General features: G+C 34.5%; 1 protein-coding gene across 1 annotated transcript in view; it reads left to right on the top strand.

Annotated features, from left to right (window-relative positions):
* LOC308352454 (diacylglycerol kinase beta) overlaps nt 1-19,920 on the top strand; it is a gene marked incomplete at both ends in the record, with an annotated part of 141,171 nt that overhangs the window by 24,733 nt on the left and 96,518 nt on the right. The window contains 4 exons of the mRNA XM_080818721.1: nt 4,113-4,162; nt 7,293-7,367; nt 10,763-10,882; nt 19,418-19,535. Coding sequence (XP_080674847.1) covers nt 4,113-4,162; nt 7,293-7,367; nt 10,763-10,882; nt 19,418-19,535 — 363 coding nt within the window. The remainder of the gene's footprint in view (nt 1-4,112; nt 4,163-7,292; nt 7,368-10,762; nt 10,883-19,417; nt 19,536-19,920) is intronic.

Genomic DNA, 19,920 nt, shown 5'->3' with positions numbered 1-19,920 from the left:
CTTTTCTTAAGATTTTATTTATTTATTTGACAGACAGAGATCGCAAGTAGGCAAAGAGGCAGGCAGAGAGAGAGAGAGAGGGAAGCAGGCTCCCTGACAAGCAGAGAGCCTAATGCGGGGCTCGATCCCAGGACAGGACTCCAAGATCATGACCTGAGCCAAAAGCAGAGGCTTTAACCCACTGAGCCACCCACGTGCCCACCTCACAGATTTTCTTCGTGCTTGTTGATTTATGCCTATCTCATACCATGTTGTTACTCTAGTGGCTGTTCACTAGAAAGCTAAGGTAGGGAGGTGTGTTCAAAAGTTCCTATTTTGCATGAACCCCACTGTGATTTTAAATTAGGAAAACAGACTCGGCTCTAAAAATCAAAATCCTAGAATTTCTCTCTTTTATTCAGGACAAAAGGAAACTTCTGTTCTCGATTTGACTTGGTCAGATTTAGAGTATGTTATAGTTAGTGCTCAATATGTGTATGCAATTTTTCTTACTGCTATTCTGACTAGAACTTAAATTTCTCCCAGTTTTTCTTTGATGAATTAGACAAAATTCATAGACAACCATTAACCCCTATTAATGTGTTTAGAAATCATTTAAAAGATATCAGCACTTCTACTTCAGACAAGAATGAACAATGTGTTTTCAGACCAACATCCCTACTGGGAACAACTAGAAAATGTGTATATAGTATTTTTTAAACTGTCGGAAAGCTTCAGGGAATTGTCAAGGCATATTGGATTTGTGGGTCAATTTTCTGGGAGGGGGAGCCTGGCTTTTGCCACTATTTTTAAATGGCAAGTTCTTAAACAACTAAGGCTGAGAAGCTAAGCAGTTTGAGGAGACTGAGCCATTTTTCTTTAGGGGAAAGCAAAAACAAAAACAAAAACCAAACAAATTTGAATTCCAGACTCTTTTTCTAAAGATATATGGTGGTCTCTGTGTGATGTTGAGCACTTTATAAAATGATTAGCCATTCCTAGTATCTTCCATTTTTTAATTATATGTTCGATTTTTTTTGCCTTTTTATTGTTTGGGTTGTTTGTCATTTTATTACTGAGTTACAGGGTTTGTTCATATATTCAAGAAATAAGCCCTTTGTCAGATATGTGTGGTCTGAAAGGTTCTCAAGTCTGTGGTTGGCTTACATTTTTTCTTAATTCTTTTCTTTCTTTTCTTTCTCTTTCTTTTTTTTCCCCTTTCTTTCACTTATTTTTTTATTTAACTTTTTTTTTATGAGCAGAAGTTCTAACCCTGATGAACTTTAACTTACCTTTTTTTTTTTAAAATCATTGGTGGTTCATGTTGACTTACCTTAAGTTTATGAAGATATCCTCCTATATTTTCTTCTAGAAGCTTTATAGTTTACTTTAATGTTAAAATTAAAGTTTCATGTTTTATAAAAATAAAGTTTAGTTTAAACTTAAAATTTATTTTGACCTCATCTTTATGTTTGATGTGAAGTAAGTGCCAATGTTGAGTACACAGTATCACTGGGAGAGACATAAAACTAGGTTAGTTTTAATTTCTTTAAAAAAAAATTTTTTTTTTAAGATCTTATTTATTTATTTGACAGAGAGAGAGTGGGAGAGAGAAAGCATGAGAGGAGAGAGGTCAGTGGGAGAAGCAGACTCCCTGGTGAGTAGAGAGCCTGATGTGGGACTCGATGCCGGGACTCCAGGATCATGACCTGAGCCAAAGGCAGTTGCCCAGGCAACCGAGCCACCTAGGCACCCATAGTTTTAATTTTAATTTTTTTAAATAAAGCTGGTTATTGGTTTTTATTTTATTTTATTTTATTAGAAGGGGAGGTGAAGGAGGGGGAGAGGGAGAGTATCTTAAGCAGGCTCGGTTCCCAGCGTGGAGTTTGATCTGGGGCTCTATCTCATAACCTTGAGATCATGACCTGAGCCAAAATCAAGAGTCGGAACTCAACCGACTGAGCCACTCAGGTGCCCCCAGGTTATTGTTTTTTAAATGATATTGAGAAACACACAGAATCATTAGGAGAGATGGAGACCCAGATTTGGAGGATAGTTCTCTAGGATCAGTGATGAAATTAAGTGCTAAATTAAACTGGGGAAAATCCCATTGCTTCCTCTCTGTGCACAAGCAGAGCACCCTTTGTTGTCAATACCCCTGACACATCCAGGAATCTGGTTTCTCTCTCTCTGACCACTGCTGCTGCTGCAGCTCCCCTCACCAGAATGAATTGGGTAGCCCCTTTTTTCTTGGGTCACCAAGATTGGTGATGGATCATTTGGGTTTTTCTTCTGATTGATGGAATCTGGGTCATGTGCAAACTCTACCTTCAAGTCAGGCTAGTAAAGACAGGGTATCTGGTGTTTCATCTGTTACTGTGTTTTGTAAAGTGCAGCTTCAGGAGCATAGGAAGAAGTTTCAGATGCTGCCAAAAATGAATGGCAGGTTCCCCCACACAGAGTCCGCTTGTGTGTATGTTTTCGAGCCCATGTTTCCAACAAGTTTTACCAAGAGGTATAGGGTTTCCATATATCCATCTAAAAATGGCCAGGCAATCATTTATTACAGGGAGGATTCAGAGTCACCAGTGCCCCTCATTCTAAAATACAGCCAGGCTTTTGTAAATACTTGCCTTGGTCGTGGTATTGAATCTATTCTTTGAGTGGTGTGTGAATTCTTGTCACTTACCAAGTGATTTTTACTATTTTCTGCTTAACTAGAAAATCTTGAAATCTTCCTGAAAAGGATCTTGCTTAAGATCCATGTTCTGGTAGGATTTTTCTTTCTGAATATTTGTCATTTATTGAGTGTATGAAAGACAGTAATCATTATGGTTTGCAAATAAAGATATTTAGGTCCTTAGCCAGCATAACATTATGTTCCTTAATTCAGTGGATACACATTTTCCTCTTACATGTTTCACATCTTTAAAGTCTTTTTGCATTTTACAATAAATAGAACACGATGAATAGATTATAAGCATTTTTTCCTATTAGTTGTATGCAGACTGGTTATAGCATTTTCTAAATAAATAATCATATTTTAGGTTGGTGAAATGTAATAATTATTTTTAAGTACAAAAATAGTAATTAGTTAACAGTTACATGATCAAGGTCCTTCATTGCACAATTATGTCTCCTTTCTACCGATGTCTTTATTTAATATTGTAGACCCCAGCCATCAAGATTCTCCTAGAAATTATGCAAACCCAACAAATACTCTCACTTCCACTACTCTGTTTTAACAGCTGTGCCATTCTTCTCTGTTTATCTCAAAATGGCACCTGCAGCCCCTTCTCTAGTCTCCTGGTGGTGTGTGAATTTATGAGGGAATCCTTAGGCTAGAGAGGCCCGCTGTCCTCCTTTCCTGTGCTCACTATTGCAGAGACAGGACTTTCCTTTTCCTTGTTTAATTCAAAGAGTGGTCATCCTCTGAAAGTACATCTCAGATTGCAACAAATACACCACTACAACCGTGATAATAATGCATTTTGTGTCTTGTTGTCCTGCATCAGAAAAATTCCCTTATTTTGCACTAATCCTTTTCCATGCTGCTTAGAGATCAATCAAAACGATGGCTTATATTTGTGTAGTGACCTACAGCTTTTGATATGCATTTGTGTGTATCACTTAATTTTCACGAGTGTGTCTTATGACAGGGTGGTTATTCTCATTTGACAGATAAGAGAACAGTGTTGGACTTTACTCATGTGCTAGTGGATCGCAGATTCCAAATTTGGTTTCCAGACCTCCGAATCCATTTGTTTTTTCTTATTCACTCTGCCCTTTAATATCCCGACTCCGAAGATCTAACATTCCTTCTCTTCTTTTATTTTTGAGTTTTCATTGAATGATCTTAAAATTTAAAAATTGAGCAAAAATGGTAACTTTTAGTGTTTTCTAGTTATATAACAAAAATTGTTTGACATTATATATCTGATATTTAGTACTTTTATTAATTGACTCATTCATTCTCAAATTAACTTGAGAAATGATCTTACAAATCAGTGTTTTTGAATAGGAGAGGATTGAATATTTGCTTTTGACAGAAAGGAAATTTTAAAGAATATGTCTTATACTAACATTGATCTTACTTGCCTCTAATTTTTTTTCAACACCTCTTTTATTTCTAGTTATGTTTCGCCTCTATGACACAGATGGGAATGGCTTCCTGGATAGCTCGGTAATTTTTTTCTTTAAATTTTCTGTGAAAATTTCAAAGTAGTTTGTTCTGAAAATGCAATGAATAAATTTATAGCTATTACCACAGAAGACACACTTAATATAATTTCCATGCACTCACACAGCATTTTGATCATCCTACTTTTTGAAAGAGAGTGATCTGAAAAAAGAAATAAAATAAAACTGTTAAGATTACAATTGTTCTATTGAATAATTTTACTAGAAAAAAGTGACTTTTTATGCATGGAAAGATAAAAAAGACTCCAATGTTGTTTGAATAATACATGAGAAAGTTGAGACCATTGATCTAGAAAGAAAAAAAAATTCTGAGGTTTAATACTAAGAAAAATAACAAGAATTCCAGTAGAATTGAAAGGAATTATAAAGTTAATTTAATCATTTTATCATTTTTTTCCCGTGTTTTAAAATTCTTTTAGTCATATATGCTATTAAAATACATATATTTATAAATTGCTTTAACCAACTTTTCTTTTTAATTTAAATTGTAACTTGTACTCTTTATCATTTTAGTCATAAAAAGCAATAGAATAATACCATCTCTGAATGATTTAACTAAAAGGAATATTTAATGTTTATTGTATTTGTAATACACACAAATCATTGATAGTTTTCAAAGGAATAGTTAGATTCTTAGTTTTACTGCACAAATCAGTGCTTCAAATATAAATCCATCCAATAATGCATTTAATATTTGTTAGTGACACATTTTTCATATATTGACTCTTCTATAAAGGAAATAGAAGAATCTTAAAACATAACAAGTGTCAGGCTATGGAAATCTTGAAGTATACAGGTACCTTAAATAACAGATATTTTAATATTTTTAAATTGATTAAAATGAACATTACTTCTGATAATGAGTGAGTTTTCTCTCTTCATCTGATACTCCACCCTGTCGCAGAACTCAAATAGAATTCTAAAAGCAAAGCAATGAAGTTGGATACGTATTTATGTAACGTTGAATAGGATAATGGCACATTAGCTTCTCCAGAGAGAGATAAAAATATTTAATTCCTCCTTTAGGAAATGACCACCAATGTAAATTGATGCTGTGATCGTGGGATTCCTTATGTTTAAGTCTCTCCAATTTTTCAAATGCTATCATTTTTAAGTGCTTATCCATTTAGGAATATTAAGCTACATGATACATTTGCTCATTTTCTGGTGGCATTTCACAGCAAGGAGTTTAGACTTTTCTAGATATTTCCATATGCTTATTGTAGCACTTCTGACTATGCTAATGCAAATTATATTTAAATGAAATTTTATTTTGTTTAATGTTTCTTTTTAATTAAATTAAAAGGATGTTTCTTTACTAGGCTTTTAGCCATGGGTTGGCAGCTGATTTGAAAATTCAGTCAAATGCTTTTTTTGGTCCCTGGCCATTTTGTGTTACTGTTGTTAACATATAGTATATTGCAATATTTATAACTATACATCTAATATTAAACAATGAGTTGGGAATAAATAAACTGATTTATGATTAAACTAGTCTATTTTATAATTAAAGGCCTGAATTTTATTTCTGTGTTTTTCTCCAGGCAACTTACCACCCATTATATTTCCTTCACTATCAGGTTGAAATTGCACATTCTGATGTCATTAATCTTGGAAATTTAAAGGTGTAGCACATCACATATTAGAGGCCAACCAGAGGAAAATTGATATTTTGAAAAAGACCACTATGTGTAATAATACTAGTGAATATTTATTGATCCCATGCAGTATGCCAGGCAGCAAAAATGTATTTCATATCATAGCATGCTTACTCTTTGCAGCAACTCTGTGCACTAGGTAAGAGTAGAATACTGATTTTACGGATGAGAAACCTGAATCTTAAATGACTAGTGTCAAATGCCTACATAAAAAGAGTTTCCATTCCTAAAAACACGTCCAGGGACTTTCACTCCAAATCATCAAGGCATAAATAGGCGAAGACACACACACAATTCTAACCTATAATTCCAAGGTATTTTAGTTTAAAATTTTTCTTAACTGTAATAAGGAAACACGTTTACATTTGTATGTTTTCCTGGGGCAACCTGTGTTACCTAGACAACATTTTCATGATTACGTTTTGTCTCGAGAGAGGAATGGAGCTTTCATCAGTTTCTCAGATGGATCCATTGTCCCCCAAATGACAACCTCTTTTACCATATTTTCTTCTTTGCTGTATGGATATCAGCTACATATATTAGATCGGAGATTTGAGTAGAATAATCTCTAATTAATATGTTTTCAAACCTTATCCTTTTATATTTCTTATATTTTAAGTTATTATACCGTTAAGGCACCACATTTAATTATGTCAGTGACTATATTTAAAATTACTAGCATTTACAATGTATGTATAATCTTTTCTGTAGGTAGGGAATGAGCAAATGCTTTATTCAATAGGTATGAGCAAATGCTTTATTTATTCAGGGCATATGTATTAATTAATCATTCTTCAAAGAGTTGACACTTGAGTAAAATAATACAAAAATTCTAACTAAAATTCTATTCCTTTAAAAAATAAACTCTACATGTATTTAGCTTCCAAACCTTGACTCTGAACATACCTCTAGCAGAGCAAATTATATCCATTAATGGCTAGAACAGTCAGTATACGTTCTCAGTGTATCAGAATAAAAATAAACCTTTCAGTTGCCCTAAAACACTTCTCCAATCCTTCCACACCTGTTTCCAACCCAAAGGGTCAGGATACTGGGTGATTTAAACATCACATCTTGTGAAAATATGTCTGCTCCCATTTTGATCAGATGTTCCTTTCCAAAGACAGATTTTCTTCCTTAAAAAAAATCTTCTCCTGGAAGAAAAGCTTTTTTTGTGTAATTGTGCCCTCTCCTGGTGAAGATTCTAGACAAAGTACAAAACAAATTTATAGTCAAGTGCTTCTTTTATGTATAATCAGACTGTTGAAAGGACATATTATATATAAATTAATTTATATGTACAAATTATATATAGTATACAAATTAATCGTGTAACTTTTGGGTTTTGAATTACATGTTAAACAAAATTCTTATAAGTCAACGTTTGAAAAACTTAGAAAGACCCTTTATTCACTTTTTCTCCCTCTTCTCTCTCTCTTTCTCTCTCCTCTCCAGGAGCTAGAAAATATCATCAGTCAGATGATGCATGTCGCGGAATACCTTGAATGGGATGTCACTGAACTCAATCCAGTAGGTATACGGATGATTTACCCGCTGGCTACATTCTAGAAGGCCCATGTCACTTTTTTCTCTTTTGGAACCCTAATATACTACTGCCATTTGATGTTTTCTTTTGATAACCCTAAGTTAATATTTCTATTCAGTAGTGAAAGTGGATTCTGAACAAGAAAAGGTATACGTGGTGTTCTGAAGCTCTTAGCAGTAGCTTTTGCTTTTCTTCTTCATGGAAATTAATTTGAATGGCGATCTCATATATCTTTAGGTAAGCAGAAGCTGCCAGTGGATACTGCCAAGGTTATGCCATGCCATAAAATCGTCAGAGTTAATGTATGTTATTCATGATGTCTGTATTTTCCTTTTATGGAAATAGCTAAATCTTCATTCTAAAAGAAGATGAAGTCACTTAAGAAGCTGGTGACAGTTGACTGTGTGGAGGGCACTGTTGTTATTTCCTGTGTATGTGTTACTCAATGCTTGTATCTCTCTGAGATAGATACTATGATTTTACTCATTTTATGGATAAGGGAATTGGGACCCCGGCATGTTCAAGTTACTTCTCACAGCTCTTCAGCCAGTTAAAGATAGAGCTAGAAAACTATAATAATTTGTTCAAAGAAATGATATCTAAGAGGCTTTTAAGAACATAACAACTTCTTATTTTTAACAGATTTATACCAAAAGTACGACCTTATTCCAATGTATATTAAAACATACTTGACTAGAAACTTTGACTTTTGCTACAAGTAGTATTTTGGGGAGAGCTGATAAGTACCTTATTGACTAGTTTATTCTTGAAACCAACTAGGTTGATCAAATTGTAAATGAATTAAGCATATACAAATCAATTTTATTTGAATGACTTACATTTTATAAGAATTTTAAAAAGCCTTATAACAGCATGATAGTAGCATGATAAGAGAGCTGTGGTAGCATTTCCTTTGCTTTGGAAAGCAGTGCCAGTAAAGTGAAACAAAGTTATATGTGGTGTCATATCCAAAGGAGGTGCACCATTCCTACTGGGATTGGGGTTCTCCAAGTTTTAACTCAACTGGTTTTTCTTTTTGGGAGGTTATGGAAATACACCATGCTGTGCACATAAGGCATAACAGATATTCACAAAGTTGCAGTTTGTATATGGAATAATGGTAATAGTGGTAACTTATATGTAATTCTAAGAATACTGATTGAGTCATCTTAATACTATTTTCATTGAAATCAAGGGACTTCTTTTTTTAAGTTCAGTTGCCCTTTTTGGTTATGTTCATCTAAATCAGCTTTCTCCATTGTACTCACCTCAATACCCATGAGTATTGTATGTCTTTCAGCCAAGTCTCCTATCCTCGCTAGATTGATAGAAGGAAGGAAGATGTTTTTCTATCAGTTTTTGAGACAGAAGGGGGCACCGCTGCTTCCCCAGAAAAAATACTGAGGGAACCAAGCACTTGAGGAAAAGGGGGATCTGGATGATTTGAAAAAGGAAACAGTTGGTGGCTAGGCAGTCTAATTATGACAAAGACCTACTGGGAAATACAAATAATAAACTATATAGCATTATTTGTCATTTGTAGCACACATTGATAAATCTGCCACTTCTATGAGTAGTATAAATAGTAGAAAGTGAAGATGAAAAGACTTACGTTGGGCAGTATGTTTGCTGTCATAGGGACTGCCTCATCCTGCCTAATGATCAGCAACTCTGCCCATTTTATTTTACTTCTTTTAAAGATTTTATTTATTGATTTGTCAGAGAAAGAGCACAAGTAGGGGGAGCAATGGGCAGAGCAGGCAGAGGGAGAAACAGACTCCTTGCTCAGCAGGGAGCCTGACACGGGACTCGATCCCAGGACCCTGAGACCATGACCTGAGCCAAAGGCCAACACTTAACTGACTGAACCACCCATGCGTCCCAACTCTGCCCATTTTAAACCAGTGCATACATTTGTACACGTGGTCAGAGCCCTGATACATTTGCATATATGAATAAAGATAATCAACATTTGAGGTCCATGACAGTTAATAGGGAAGACTGAGACATCCTTGGACGAGGTTTTGAAAAAAAAAAAAACCCAGGCTCTCTCATGAGATTTATTAGGTACAAAATGAAAGCATCAAACATCTGAAACAATGCTCTGTGTTCTGGTTTTATTCATTTCTCCAAGCTCATCGAAGTGCGTTCAAGGGGTGGGACATTTTAACAAGATCTTACAGCATTTTGCCAAGTTTTAAATAATTTCCCCTGCTTTTCATTTTGAGAATAATAAAGTAATTATTTCAGTACCATTTTGTTCCAAAAAGTCTCTTCTTTTTCAATCTATATTTAAATTTGTATGAAGGAAAATTACCTGATTTTCAAATACTTCATGGGAAAGACATCCATCTACGAAGTTCAGGAGTTTTTAGCCAAATAGCACTTCTATCAACATATCAAGCATTCCATTTATTATAAGCACCTTTCAAATTTCAGTTCCAATGCTCTCTGTATTTCTTTTCTTTTTTTTTTTTTTTGTGAATTGATGAAAATTTCTGTATTAGATAAAGGTGGTGAGTTACTTTCTTTATTGGAATTCTAACGTGTTTGCTATTTCGGTGCTGTTGGATGGGTAGTATTGTACCTTCCCAGCAACCAAGGGTAGTTATTGTATTGTAACCATATAATATATAGTTATTGTAACTATGTAATATATAGTTAATATAACATTAACAACACCTAAAAGACACTTGCTATACGTGCTAGATGCTCTTTGAAGATATTTATAGCATATTAACACATTTAACCTTCTCAGCAATCCTTTGGATTAAATACTGATTACCACTATAAAACTGAGACATAAGCGTGATTACAACAAAGACAGTGGAGAACATTTTGGGACATTCTGTATAAGTCATCTTTAGAAAAGAAATCTAATAAAAATGGCTTGATGGTTTAACTTCTTGGCTTTATTAGGTTCTGATAGGCAATTAAAGCAACTTAATTTCCCCACCCCTTACCACTTAGCGAAGAATCATTTCAGCTCTCTGCCATGAAGTTAATTTGTTCAGACGTTATCTGGCATATGTATGAATTAAAAAATCTAGAGAAAGCAATTAAAGACCACTTTTACCGTTAAATTAAAGATACTTTCTTGTTTTAGCTGTACCATTCAGGGACAAAGTATTAAAAAGTTAACCAATTATTCCTAAAAGTTGAATAATGTAAGAAGTCAGGTTCTAGGAAATCTTAACAATGCTACTGTATGCTCAGTTATTGGATTCACATTGTACCAGATTACCTAGATATTTATCTCTACTCTGCAGTTAGCTACTAGTCAGTTTGTTATAACCAATTCAATGCAATGCTTTGTTTTCTGTTACGAAATTTATTTTATTTATTCATAGCGAGTTTTTCCTCATCTCCTCTATTCCAGATCCTCCATGAAATGATGGAAGAAATTGACTATGATCATGATGGGACAGTCTCTCTGGAGGAATGGATCCAAGGAGGAATGACAACAATTCCACTTCTCGTGCTTCTGGGCTTGGAAAATGTAAGCATTTACACAAAGAGGGTGGCCTGGTGGTAAGTCAGTGGGGTTCTCTATTACACATTTTGATGATAAATTGATCTGGCCATTTTCTATCATTAAGCATGTAGTGAGTGCCTGGTCCTTTTAATAAGTATGCCACAGGGCAATTTAATAATAAGTCCTCTAGTAATACTTGCCACAAATACATTGATTCATTTTAGGTATTACCGTATTGTTTAATATAATTTCTCTCTTTTTTCTCTATTTAAAGTACAATCTAGTTTAAAAAATTATTGACCTTCTCATCATTTTATTTACTGCAAGAAACTCCGTAGTATTATCACATTCTCTGGTTTTTGTGCTGCTCTGTCTCATTCCATAATCACCCTCCCCATGAAGAAAACCTGTTTTATTGATAACCAATACTTGGAGAAGCCAGTTATATACTGAGGTAGTTGAGAATACACACACACACACACACACACACACATATATATTATATAATATATATGAAACATAAATTTTCTTACATATCATCAGATCAGCCAGCCTTTCATTCTAGGCTTACCAAAAGTTTTCTTGTACTGGTGCCTCCATTGTTAATTAAAGAGGGCTTTGGGGGAAAAGAAATCAATCTAAGGGATATGACAGTGACTTTGAAACCAAACCTTGCTACCCAACCTTTATGTCATTTTCAGTAATCATTAATTTTGAACTCAATGCATCACTATGGAATTTTTGTATTTAGCATTAATAAACAAGAATTAACCATAACATGCATATAATAAAATGTATACTAAGATTCAAAGAGCATTACTGATGGAAAGCACACATACGGTATTCAGAATTTTGAGCTGCAAGAACATAATGTCCACCACTTGGCTGCTGACTCCAAAACTTTGCATACTTCTTGTTACCAGAGATAACAGTTTTGCAGATTCAAGACTATACCACAGTTACTAAAGAGAGCAGATTTTTAAAAGCCTTCAAGAAATCTTACAGTCTGTGTTTGTAAAACATGTGAGAATATATACAAATATGTTTGTACATATTTACATATGGGTTTGAGAATATGTAAGTGGGCTTCAGAGAGGTAGTATTTGTCTCTTTTTCACCTGATTCTTCAAATTCTTTTCCATTCAGGTGAATCTTATCCTTCATGAGGCCCATAGGATTTTAGACATTGCCAGAGGAAGGCAAAGAAAAATTACTAATAGAGGATATACAGGATGTTATCCTTAAAGTAAATAATAAAACAAAGATAATATAGATCTTATTGTCTGTACATACATATTTCTACATTTTGAAAACAAATGCAGCAGCATTTTCTTGGATCTGATATTCTCATATGATACATAACCTGGTATCTTTTTGTAATAACCTGTTGTATATCTCTATATTATAAATATTTGAGTGTTTAATACACCTTCTGACAAAGTGTATATAAGTCGATCAGAAGAAAACAAAAGAATAATTTTATAAAATGTTAACATTTTAAGGTTCAGTGTATACTCTACACAGAAAAAGTCAAATGCTAGTCAAGGAAGTTCTGATAATAACAGTTCTCCTGAAGAGAATTTTATATTTTTAAAGCTAAAATTGTGCTTATTCTAAATATTTATGGAAATTTTAGTGTGAGAGAATGTGCAGGAATGAGTAACTAAACCATTTGGTAGTTGGGGTGTTGGACAGCAAAATGCAGAAATACAGTCTTAGTCAGCTATATTTAAAATAGTACAGAAAGATTTGGAATGATGTTCATCTTTGGAAACTAGTCTTTAGAAATTGTTTGTAATTCAATGAATAAATATACGTATTTGTAAAGTTATGAAAATGGCCTGGGTAAATGTAGTCCACAGATTTCATGTGGATTTAATGCAGACTCTTTCAAACAGATAGTACCTCATCAGTTTCTGGTGTAGCAGTAACTTTATTTCAATTGAATGCGAATTCTTTGTCATTAATTTCTGTCAGGTTAAGCACATACCTAATTTACTTTATAATCATATTCTTAAATTTATGGTTTGTGTTTTTGGTCATAGGAGATGTTTTTGGAGCTTAACAGGAGAGATCAATATAGGGTTTCAAAGCAGTAACCAGTACTACATTTCAAAATTGTGTTCCCAGTCAAGGCCGCTAGATGGCAGGGCAACATCGTTTAACATTTACAGATCAGCTTAAGCAGGAGCAGGGATTTTTTCCCCCTGTACAGAACAATTCAAGAGAGTTAAATCCCCTTTCCTTTGCTTTTTTAAAAAAGAATAAGCCAATAATCTTTTGAATTGTCTTTTAATAAAATGTATAAGCCATGTAATTATGATCACGAAACAGAACATTTATTTGTTAGAAACAGCTTTTTAATTCCAAGGCATGGAAAGTGTTTTACAAAGCAGGAATGACACAGTGACAACTGAGTGATGAGGGCCTTTTTTTAGTAATTGAGATTTATTTCCTTTTCTGAAGGCAGTTAATGTGTTATGTTATTACCTGTAGAGAATGTGATTCATGATGCCATATCCCCCTTCCTCCCCCCACAACCCTCCCCACCCCACTTTTGCTAATCAAATTGGAAATCCAGAAAAGCTTTAGGTTGAATCCAGCCATTTATTGTGCAGCCTGTCTTGTTATGTTGTCCTATATATTCTTGTCTTCTGTCAATTATGAGCTCGGGGAGTAGATTCTGATTAAGAGTGCATGTTAAATACCATGGTGTATTTGAAAGTGACTGTGGTATACTGGCCAAATTATACAGATAAGAGCATTGTCCTGGGAGAGCAATCCTTACTTCTAGTGCAAAGCAGAACAGTTGTGATTTCATTGTAGTTTATTTTTCTCTATCAACAGAATTTAAAAACCTACTCTATTTTGAATATTATCTGTTTGGGAACCAAAATCAAAAATGGAAATGTAGTTTATCAGAATCTGATTCTCTATCAAATGCAAGAAAGTAAGAGTCATTTCCTTTCTCTTCTAAGAAGTCCATTAAACTTGGGCACCTGGGTGGCTCAGTTGGTTAAGTGTTTGCCTTTGACTCAGGTCATGATCCCAGAATCCCAGGATCAAACCCTCATCAGACTCCCTGCTCAGTGGGGAGTCTGGTTCTCCCTCTGACCTCCTCCACCCCCATGTTCTCTTTCTCCCTCTCAAATAAATAAATAAAATCTTAAAAAAAAAAAAAAGAAGAAGTCCATCAAACTTAGCATACCCAACATGAAATGGTACAGTCTCTTAGGTCTGGAGGAAAACTGAGAGTTTGGGTGGCACTTGTGATTTTAATTACACCTGAGGCATAGTCATTTATACAGGAGACTTACTCATTCTTCCTTTGGAGTTCATCTCACTGAAGAATTTTTTTGAATTCAATTTTGAATAAAACTATTTTATTTGAAAATAATTGTATCTAGCAATAAAGCTCTGCTCTAGTGATTAGCAAACTTCGTCTGTAAAGGAACAGAGAGAGTAAATAATTTGGGCTTTGTGGACCATAAGGTCTCTGTTGTAAATGCTCAGTACCTCTATTACAACTGGTACAAAAGCAATCACAGTCACTAGGTAAAGGAAGGAGACCAATAAAACTTTATTTACAGAAATAGGTTGCCAACCGCATTTGACCCAACGGCCATAGTTTTCTGATCCGTGATTTAGCCAGTCACTAATCTGTCATATTACAAAGAGAAAGAGTTTTGATTTATTTTTAGTTATTTAGGAGAAAGGAATCTACTACCCTTTATTTAACTCACTTAAGACAACCTCAGCAAGATGCATGGACTAGTGAAGAGATAGTATGGTAGTTTTGAAGTTCACCAAATTGATCTTTACCTTGGCTCTGTTATTAACTAATGAGGTCATTTTGTGCTAGCGAGTCATCCTCTCTGGACACATTAAAAAGAAGGTAGGCAAGGATATCCTTTTCCTTTTCCAATATACTTTGAGTTCAGACATTCCTTTTCTTAGGTGAACAAGATAATTAATAATGCTCCAATTCCTAGTATCTGTAATCTTGGAACATTATTAGATTTTTCAAGGAAAATTCCTGACTTCCTATTATCATTAAAACAGAAATAGACATTTAAGTAGGAACCTGGCTTAATATAAGAATACTTTACCTTCTTAGTCTTGGACTGTAGTCCCCACATCTTGCATGTATGGTTTTTGGTGGATGTGTGTTTTGATTTCTCTGTATGTGTCCTCAGAATCCCGGACTTTAAACTCTATGTGTAATTTAAACTTTGCTGTTCATCACAATGTTTTAGGACTTTTTTTTTTTTTTTCAACTGATTCAGCAAAGTAAAAGTAACTGTTTGGTGTGCCTCCTGAATTCTGATGGAATCTATTTCCTAATGAAATTTCTGAATATAATGGAGAGCTGAAGATGATGCATTCTTAATAGACTAGGCTATATCTGGAAAAGTAATGCTTCACACTCTATTTTTTAAAATTTAATTTGGTTGAGATGTTGTTTTGCTGTTTATACATTGCTCAATCTAGAAAGGAATTACAAAGCTGGATAGATGCAATAATTCTTGACATTCCAGATTGGGTCATTCAAGGAAAATGACTATGCAATGTGATGGCCTGGTGAGTTTGCATTTGAACCCAAGTATGGCAGGTCCTGAGCCTGACTTCAGAAACTGGGGTCTGGAGATAAGCAGTTGATTGCAACTCTGCTCAGAACTTTAAAATATCTCTTTGCATTCTCTTGGCCCAGACCTGATATAGCTCATCTTTTTGTCTAAAAGAGCATTTTCTTTCATATTGTTACAATTTTTTGGAGATGTTGAGGAGAAAAGTAAGGTAATTTTAATGGTCCTTATTATTTAATGAGTTGGAATTAATTTGCAACGTTAGCTCTTAAATGTGTTTTAAGTGAAGTCATTTGAAACAGGGATGTGACCAAGTATGGGGGTTAGGAGCATTTTGGTTATGACATTAGTAAAATTTCTCCTTGAGGTCTTTTGAAAAAAAAAATGATATTATTTATAATAGCCCTAGTTCACTTGAAGAGGGTGTGTGATCTTGGATGCATTTAGGGGAAAACTAAAACTTTAGAAAACACTAGAATAATGAAGTAGGTTTCCAAAAGTTCCAAAGGCCATTCTTGCCTTTGAAACCTCCTTTTGACTACAGGGGGACAAAAAGGGGAGGGAGAGCATGGAGCTCCTGTGTGAACTTGCCTACATTTCATTAAGTATTCCTCTCTCCTCATCAGTTCACAGAACTGAACTGCTTCAGTTTTAAAACATAGTGTTCTACAAATATCAGGAATAAATCACTCTTAAGAGTGATGTCTGGTAATGAAAAAGTGGGAACAAAGTTTTTATGAAACAAAGTATGGTAAACCTACAAACATCCTTCTCAAGTCTTTGGGCTGCAACATTGAGATGTTACACAACTCAATCCAGTGATGGTAATAATATTTGCTGTTTATATAACACCAGTCTTCTGAGGAGCTAAACTGACTTCACAGGTATTGTATAATGAAACCTCTCCCACGGCCTGGGAGAGGAAAGTGGGTGCTTTCATTTTATTAGAGAGGAAAATAAGAAGAAATGGGAAATGTCTGATCCACGTTTTCATAATGGTCCAGGAATCAAACCCTCTGGATTTCTTCATCATTTCTTGTTTAAAAAAATGAATTCCGTTCTAGGACAATAAATATTTATTTGCAATAGAAATACTAATAGGAATATGCTTCACTGGCTGATAGAATGGAGTAAGGGGCAGATCCTCCCAGTCCCCCACGAAGTTTACCATCTAAATAAGACAAACGAGACAAGACATGAAAATACAGAGCGCTGGAGTATAATTTGCACTGCTGAGAAGTAGTTGGCTCCTGGTTTCAATTTCTGCTCTTGAAGTCACATACATATTTCATCCTTTGCATATTTTGGCGATGTATCCGGTTAAGAGCTATAAAGCTATTTAATTTGTTTTTTGGTAAAGTCTTTTATGTCTGGGTAATGGATTTGTACATCAGTTGCAGCCTGTAACATGGCTAAGCGTTCTGATTGACAGAACACCCACGTTCAGACTTGTTTATTTTTTGATAAGGAAAATGCCAGCTAACTTCGTCCATATGTGCTCTTCAAAAGGATGAGGCTTATTCACATGTAATGGACACTCGTTTAAAAATAAAATGACAAGGATTATGAGAACAGCAATACATATGAAAATTAGGGTTTTTTCCCTTTCCTCTTTTCACTTCAGAATCTTAGTTTAAGCTAACTTTATCTATCTATATCTCTGTATTATACCTATCTGTCTATCTTTTTATCTACCTATCTTTATATATTAAATTAACAGCGCCATTATTTAAACTTTTCACTCAGGATGTTTTATTCTTATTTGAGGGAATAGAACTTTTAAAATATTGACAGTTGGAAAAATACAGCAATGCTAAAGGAATATATAAAATGTTCCATTAATATAATAAAGATATTAGAAATCGTATGATTCAAACAAACCAGCACTGGATTCAGAAATTACTATGAAGCCTATTTCTTAAGTTGTGGAAGGAAATTGAAACACCAGTGTTTCTACATAACTGCTTTTGTTGAGAGCTTGTTAGGCCTTTGTCCAAAAAAAAAAAAAAAAAAAAAAAAAAAAAAGATTCTGAGCATTGTCAAGAACTGTGAAGGGTCTGAGAGTTACCCTACTTGTAAGTTAACAAGTTAGCTTGCTAACATTTCATGACTACTGGCAGAGGACATGAGACCCCTGGGTCAGAAACAAAGGACTTCTTTATTTACAGCAAAGCAAGCAACAGGAGCTACATGCCTGAGCCAGTTCTCTGGGCCTATAGAGTCTCACAGTGATGGAATGTGGCCCAAGGAATCACTGTGCACAGCATCAGACCTTTGGAACCCTTGGCCTGGGGAAACTAAAAATCTTTTATAATGTGCAGTAAACAAACCTGCTTAACCTTTTCTTAGGAGAGAGAGATTATTTTTATTATACTGGACAGTAAGTAAACCTGCCCTCTACCCTGGAGGGAGATATATCTCTATTGTTCAAGGCTATTTGTTTTTCAGATATCTTTGAAAAGATAGTCTGGAAAGAAGGACAGTTCTTTTGCTTATAAAATGTGCAGAAATTCAAGACACCCATGGAGAATTATCTCCCAGGAAGCGTTTTCATTAATGTTTCATATTATGATGCAAATTTGACATTTCTGGTTCTAATGTGAGAATTAGTTACTATGGATTTAATCAAGGATTTCAAATTTGGTGGTTTATCTCTTGACTAGAAATAGGAAAAAGTGTCCAGGATGCATTATTATTATGTTAGTATCAAGAGAAATTAAATGATCTGGACATGTGTATGCTGTGCCACTACTACAGAAATTGTGTTAGTGTCCCAGCACATAGTAGGTGATCAAAAAGTTTTATTAGGCGAATGTATTCTGAAAAATAGACAGCTGGGCTAATATGAAAAATCATGTCCTATAATGGTTTCTATAGAATGAGTGATGTCTAAAATGAATCTGAGTTTGATATAAGTGGTTGAATGGTGTACAAGGACTACATGTGAATGCAGAAAATGATACTAACAAAAGTAATGATATATAATAACTTCATTTAGTATCTTGATCTTCTTATAAGGAATTCAAGAGACTCATGAGCATCATATTATTTCATTTTACTTCAATCTGAACAATACAGATGTAATTAAATATCTATTAGAGAAGTAGTTATTATAAATTATATAGTTTTACTTAGAAAGGTAAATCATAATTATAGTTGTTATGCTAAAATGTGAATTAATTTAAACCTAAGATTTTATTGCAGCAAATAACTACAGTAATTGTTATAAATACCGTAATGTAGTTTTAATATTTTAGCACCTTTCTATGAGATTAAAATCATTCCTATTTTACAAAAAAGGAACAACCAACATGATAGTATGATTAGGTCCTTTAAAAAGTTTACCTTTTAAAATTTGCTATTTGTGACATACAAAAATATACTAATGTAAATTATAAGCTGTAAGTAATCCCCATTTGAAGTCTTAAAATATTACCAATAACTTACTTTGAAGTATTGATCTTTCCCATCTCATTCTGTCCCATCCCTCTGCCTCCTAAGACCCCACCATCATGAAATTTGCACATTCCCACTACTAAGCAAGGGTTAACATTCTCTCCAAGTTTTTATTTGTCAGACTCTTCCACTGAAGAGTGTTTTCTCTTTCTTTATCCATTTATTTGTTTCTGGAATTGTGTTAGGGATAAAATATTCAGAGGCGAGGCAGACATGTCCTCGTTCTTAGGGAGTGCTCAGTTTGGCAGGTCATTATGATGGTTTGGGACATGCTGTTGGACTGTTGACATTAGACAAGAATGTGTGCGTTGCTATAGTATCCGAGATTTGTTAGCAGGATCTCATTCCACTAGAGCACATGTGTTTTTCTAGACTCTTTGGCGATCTTGGAGAAAGGCAGGGATGAAATAACAGATTGTCTTCAAATGCCTCAGTCCAGCTCTGAGTTTTATTGGCACTTGCATATTCCACTGTTTATTTCATTAAGTGAAATCTGTTTCTCTTACGTCCTGTGCAGAACGTGAAGGATGACGGACAGCATGTGTGGCGACTCAAGCACTTTAATAAACCTGCCTACTGCAATCTTTGCCTGAACATGCTGATCGGTGTGGGGAAGCAGGGCCTCTGCTGTTCCTGTGAGTACATTTGCTTTGCCTGGATGTCATCACCTCCAACGACGAAAGGTTGATTTCATGGAATAATCCTATTTGTAGATGGAGACCTAAGAAATCATTCTGACCCTTCCTGTATCTAGGGTTTATGTTACCCTGCAGCACGTTCCTAAATGTTTAGGTCACTCTAGCTTTAACTTCCTTCAGTTTTAGGAAACTCTCCCCTTGGAAAAGAGCTAAGGGCATTTTCCAATTCATCAGCCATTTTCTTTCCATTGTAGTTTGACTTACATATGTTTCCCATTTTTTCTGGGATAATTATGAGAATACCCACTGGTTTCTCATATTTGTATCTTACTCATATTTGTCCTTTAATTTTCAAGTTAGCCACTTTATTCACATTGTCTTC

This window comes from Martes martes, assembly GCF_963455335.1.
Source record: "Martes martes genome assembly, chromosome: 11".
NCBI classification, from domain to species: Eukaryota; Metazoa; Chordata; class Mammalia; order Carnivora; family Mustelidae; genus Martes; species Martes martes.
This window is presented reverse-complemented; position numbering and strand designations above follow the sequence as displayed.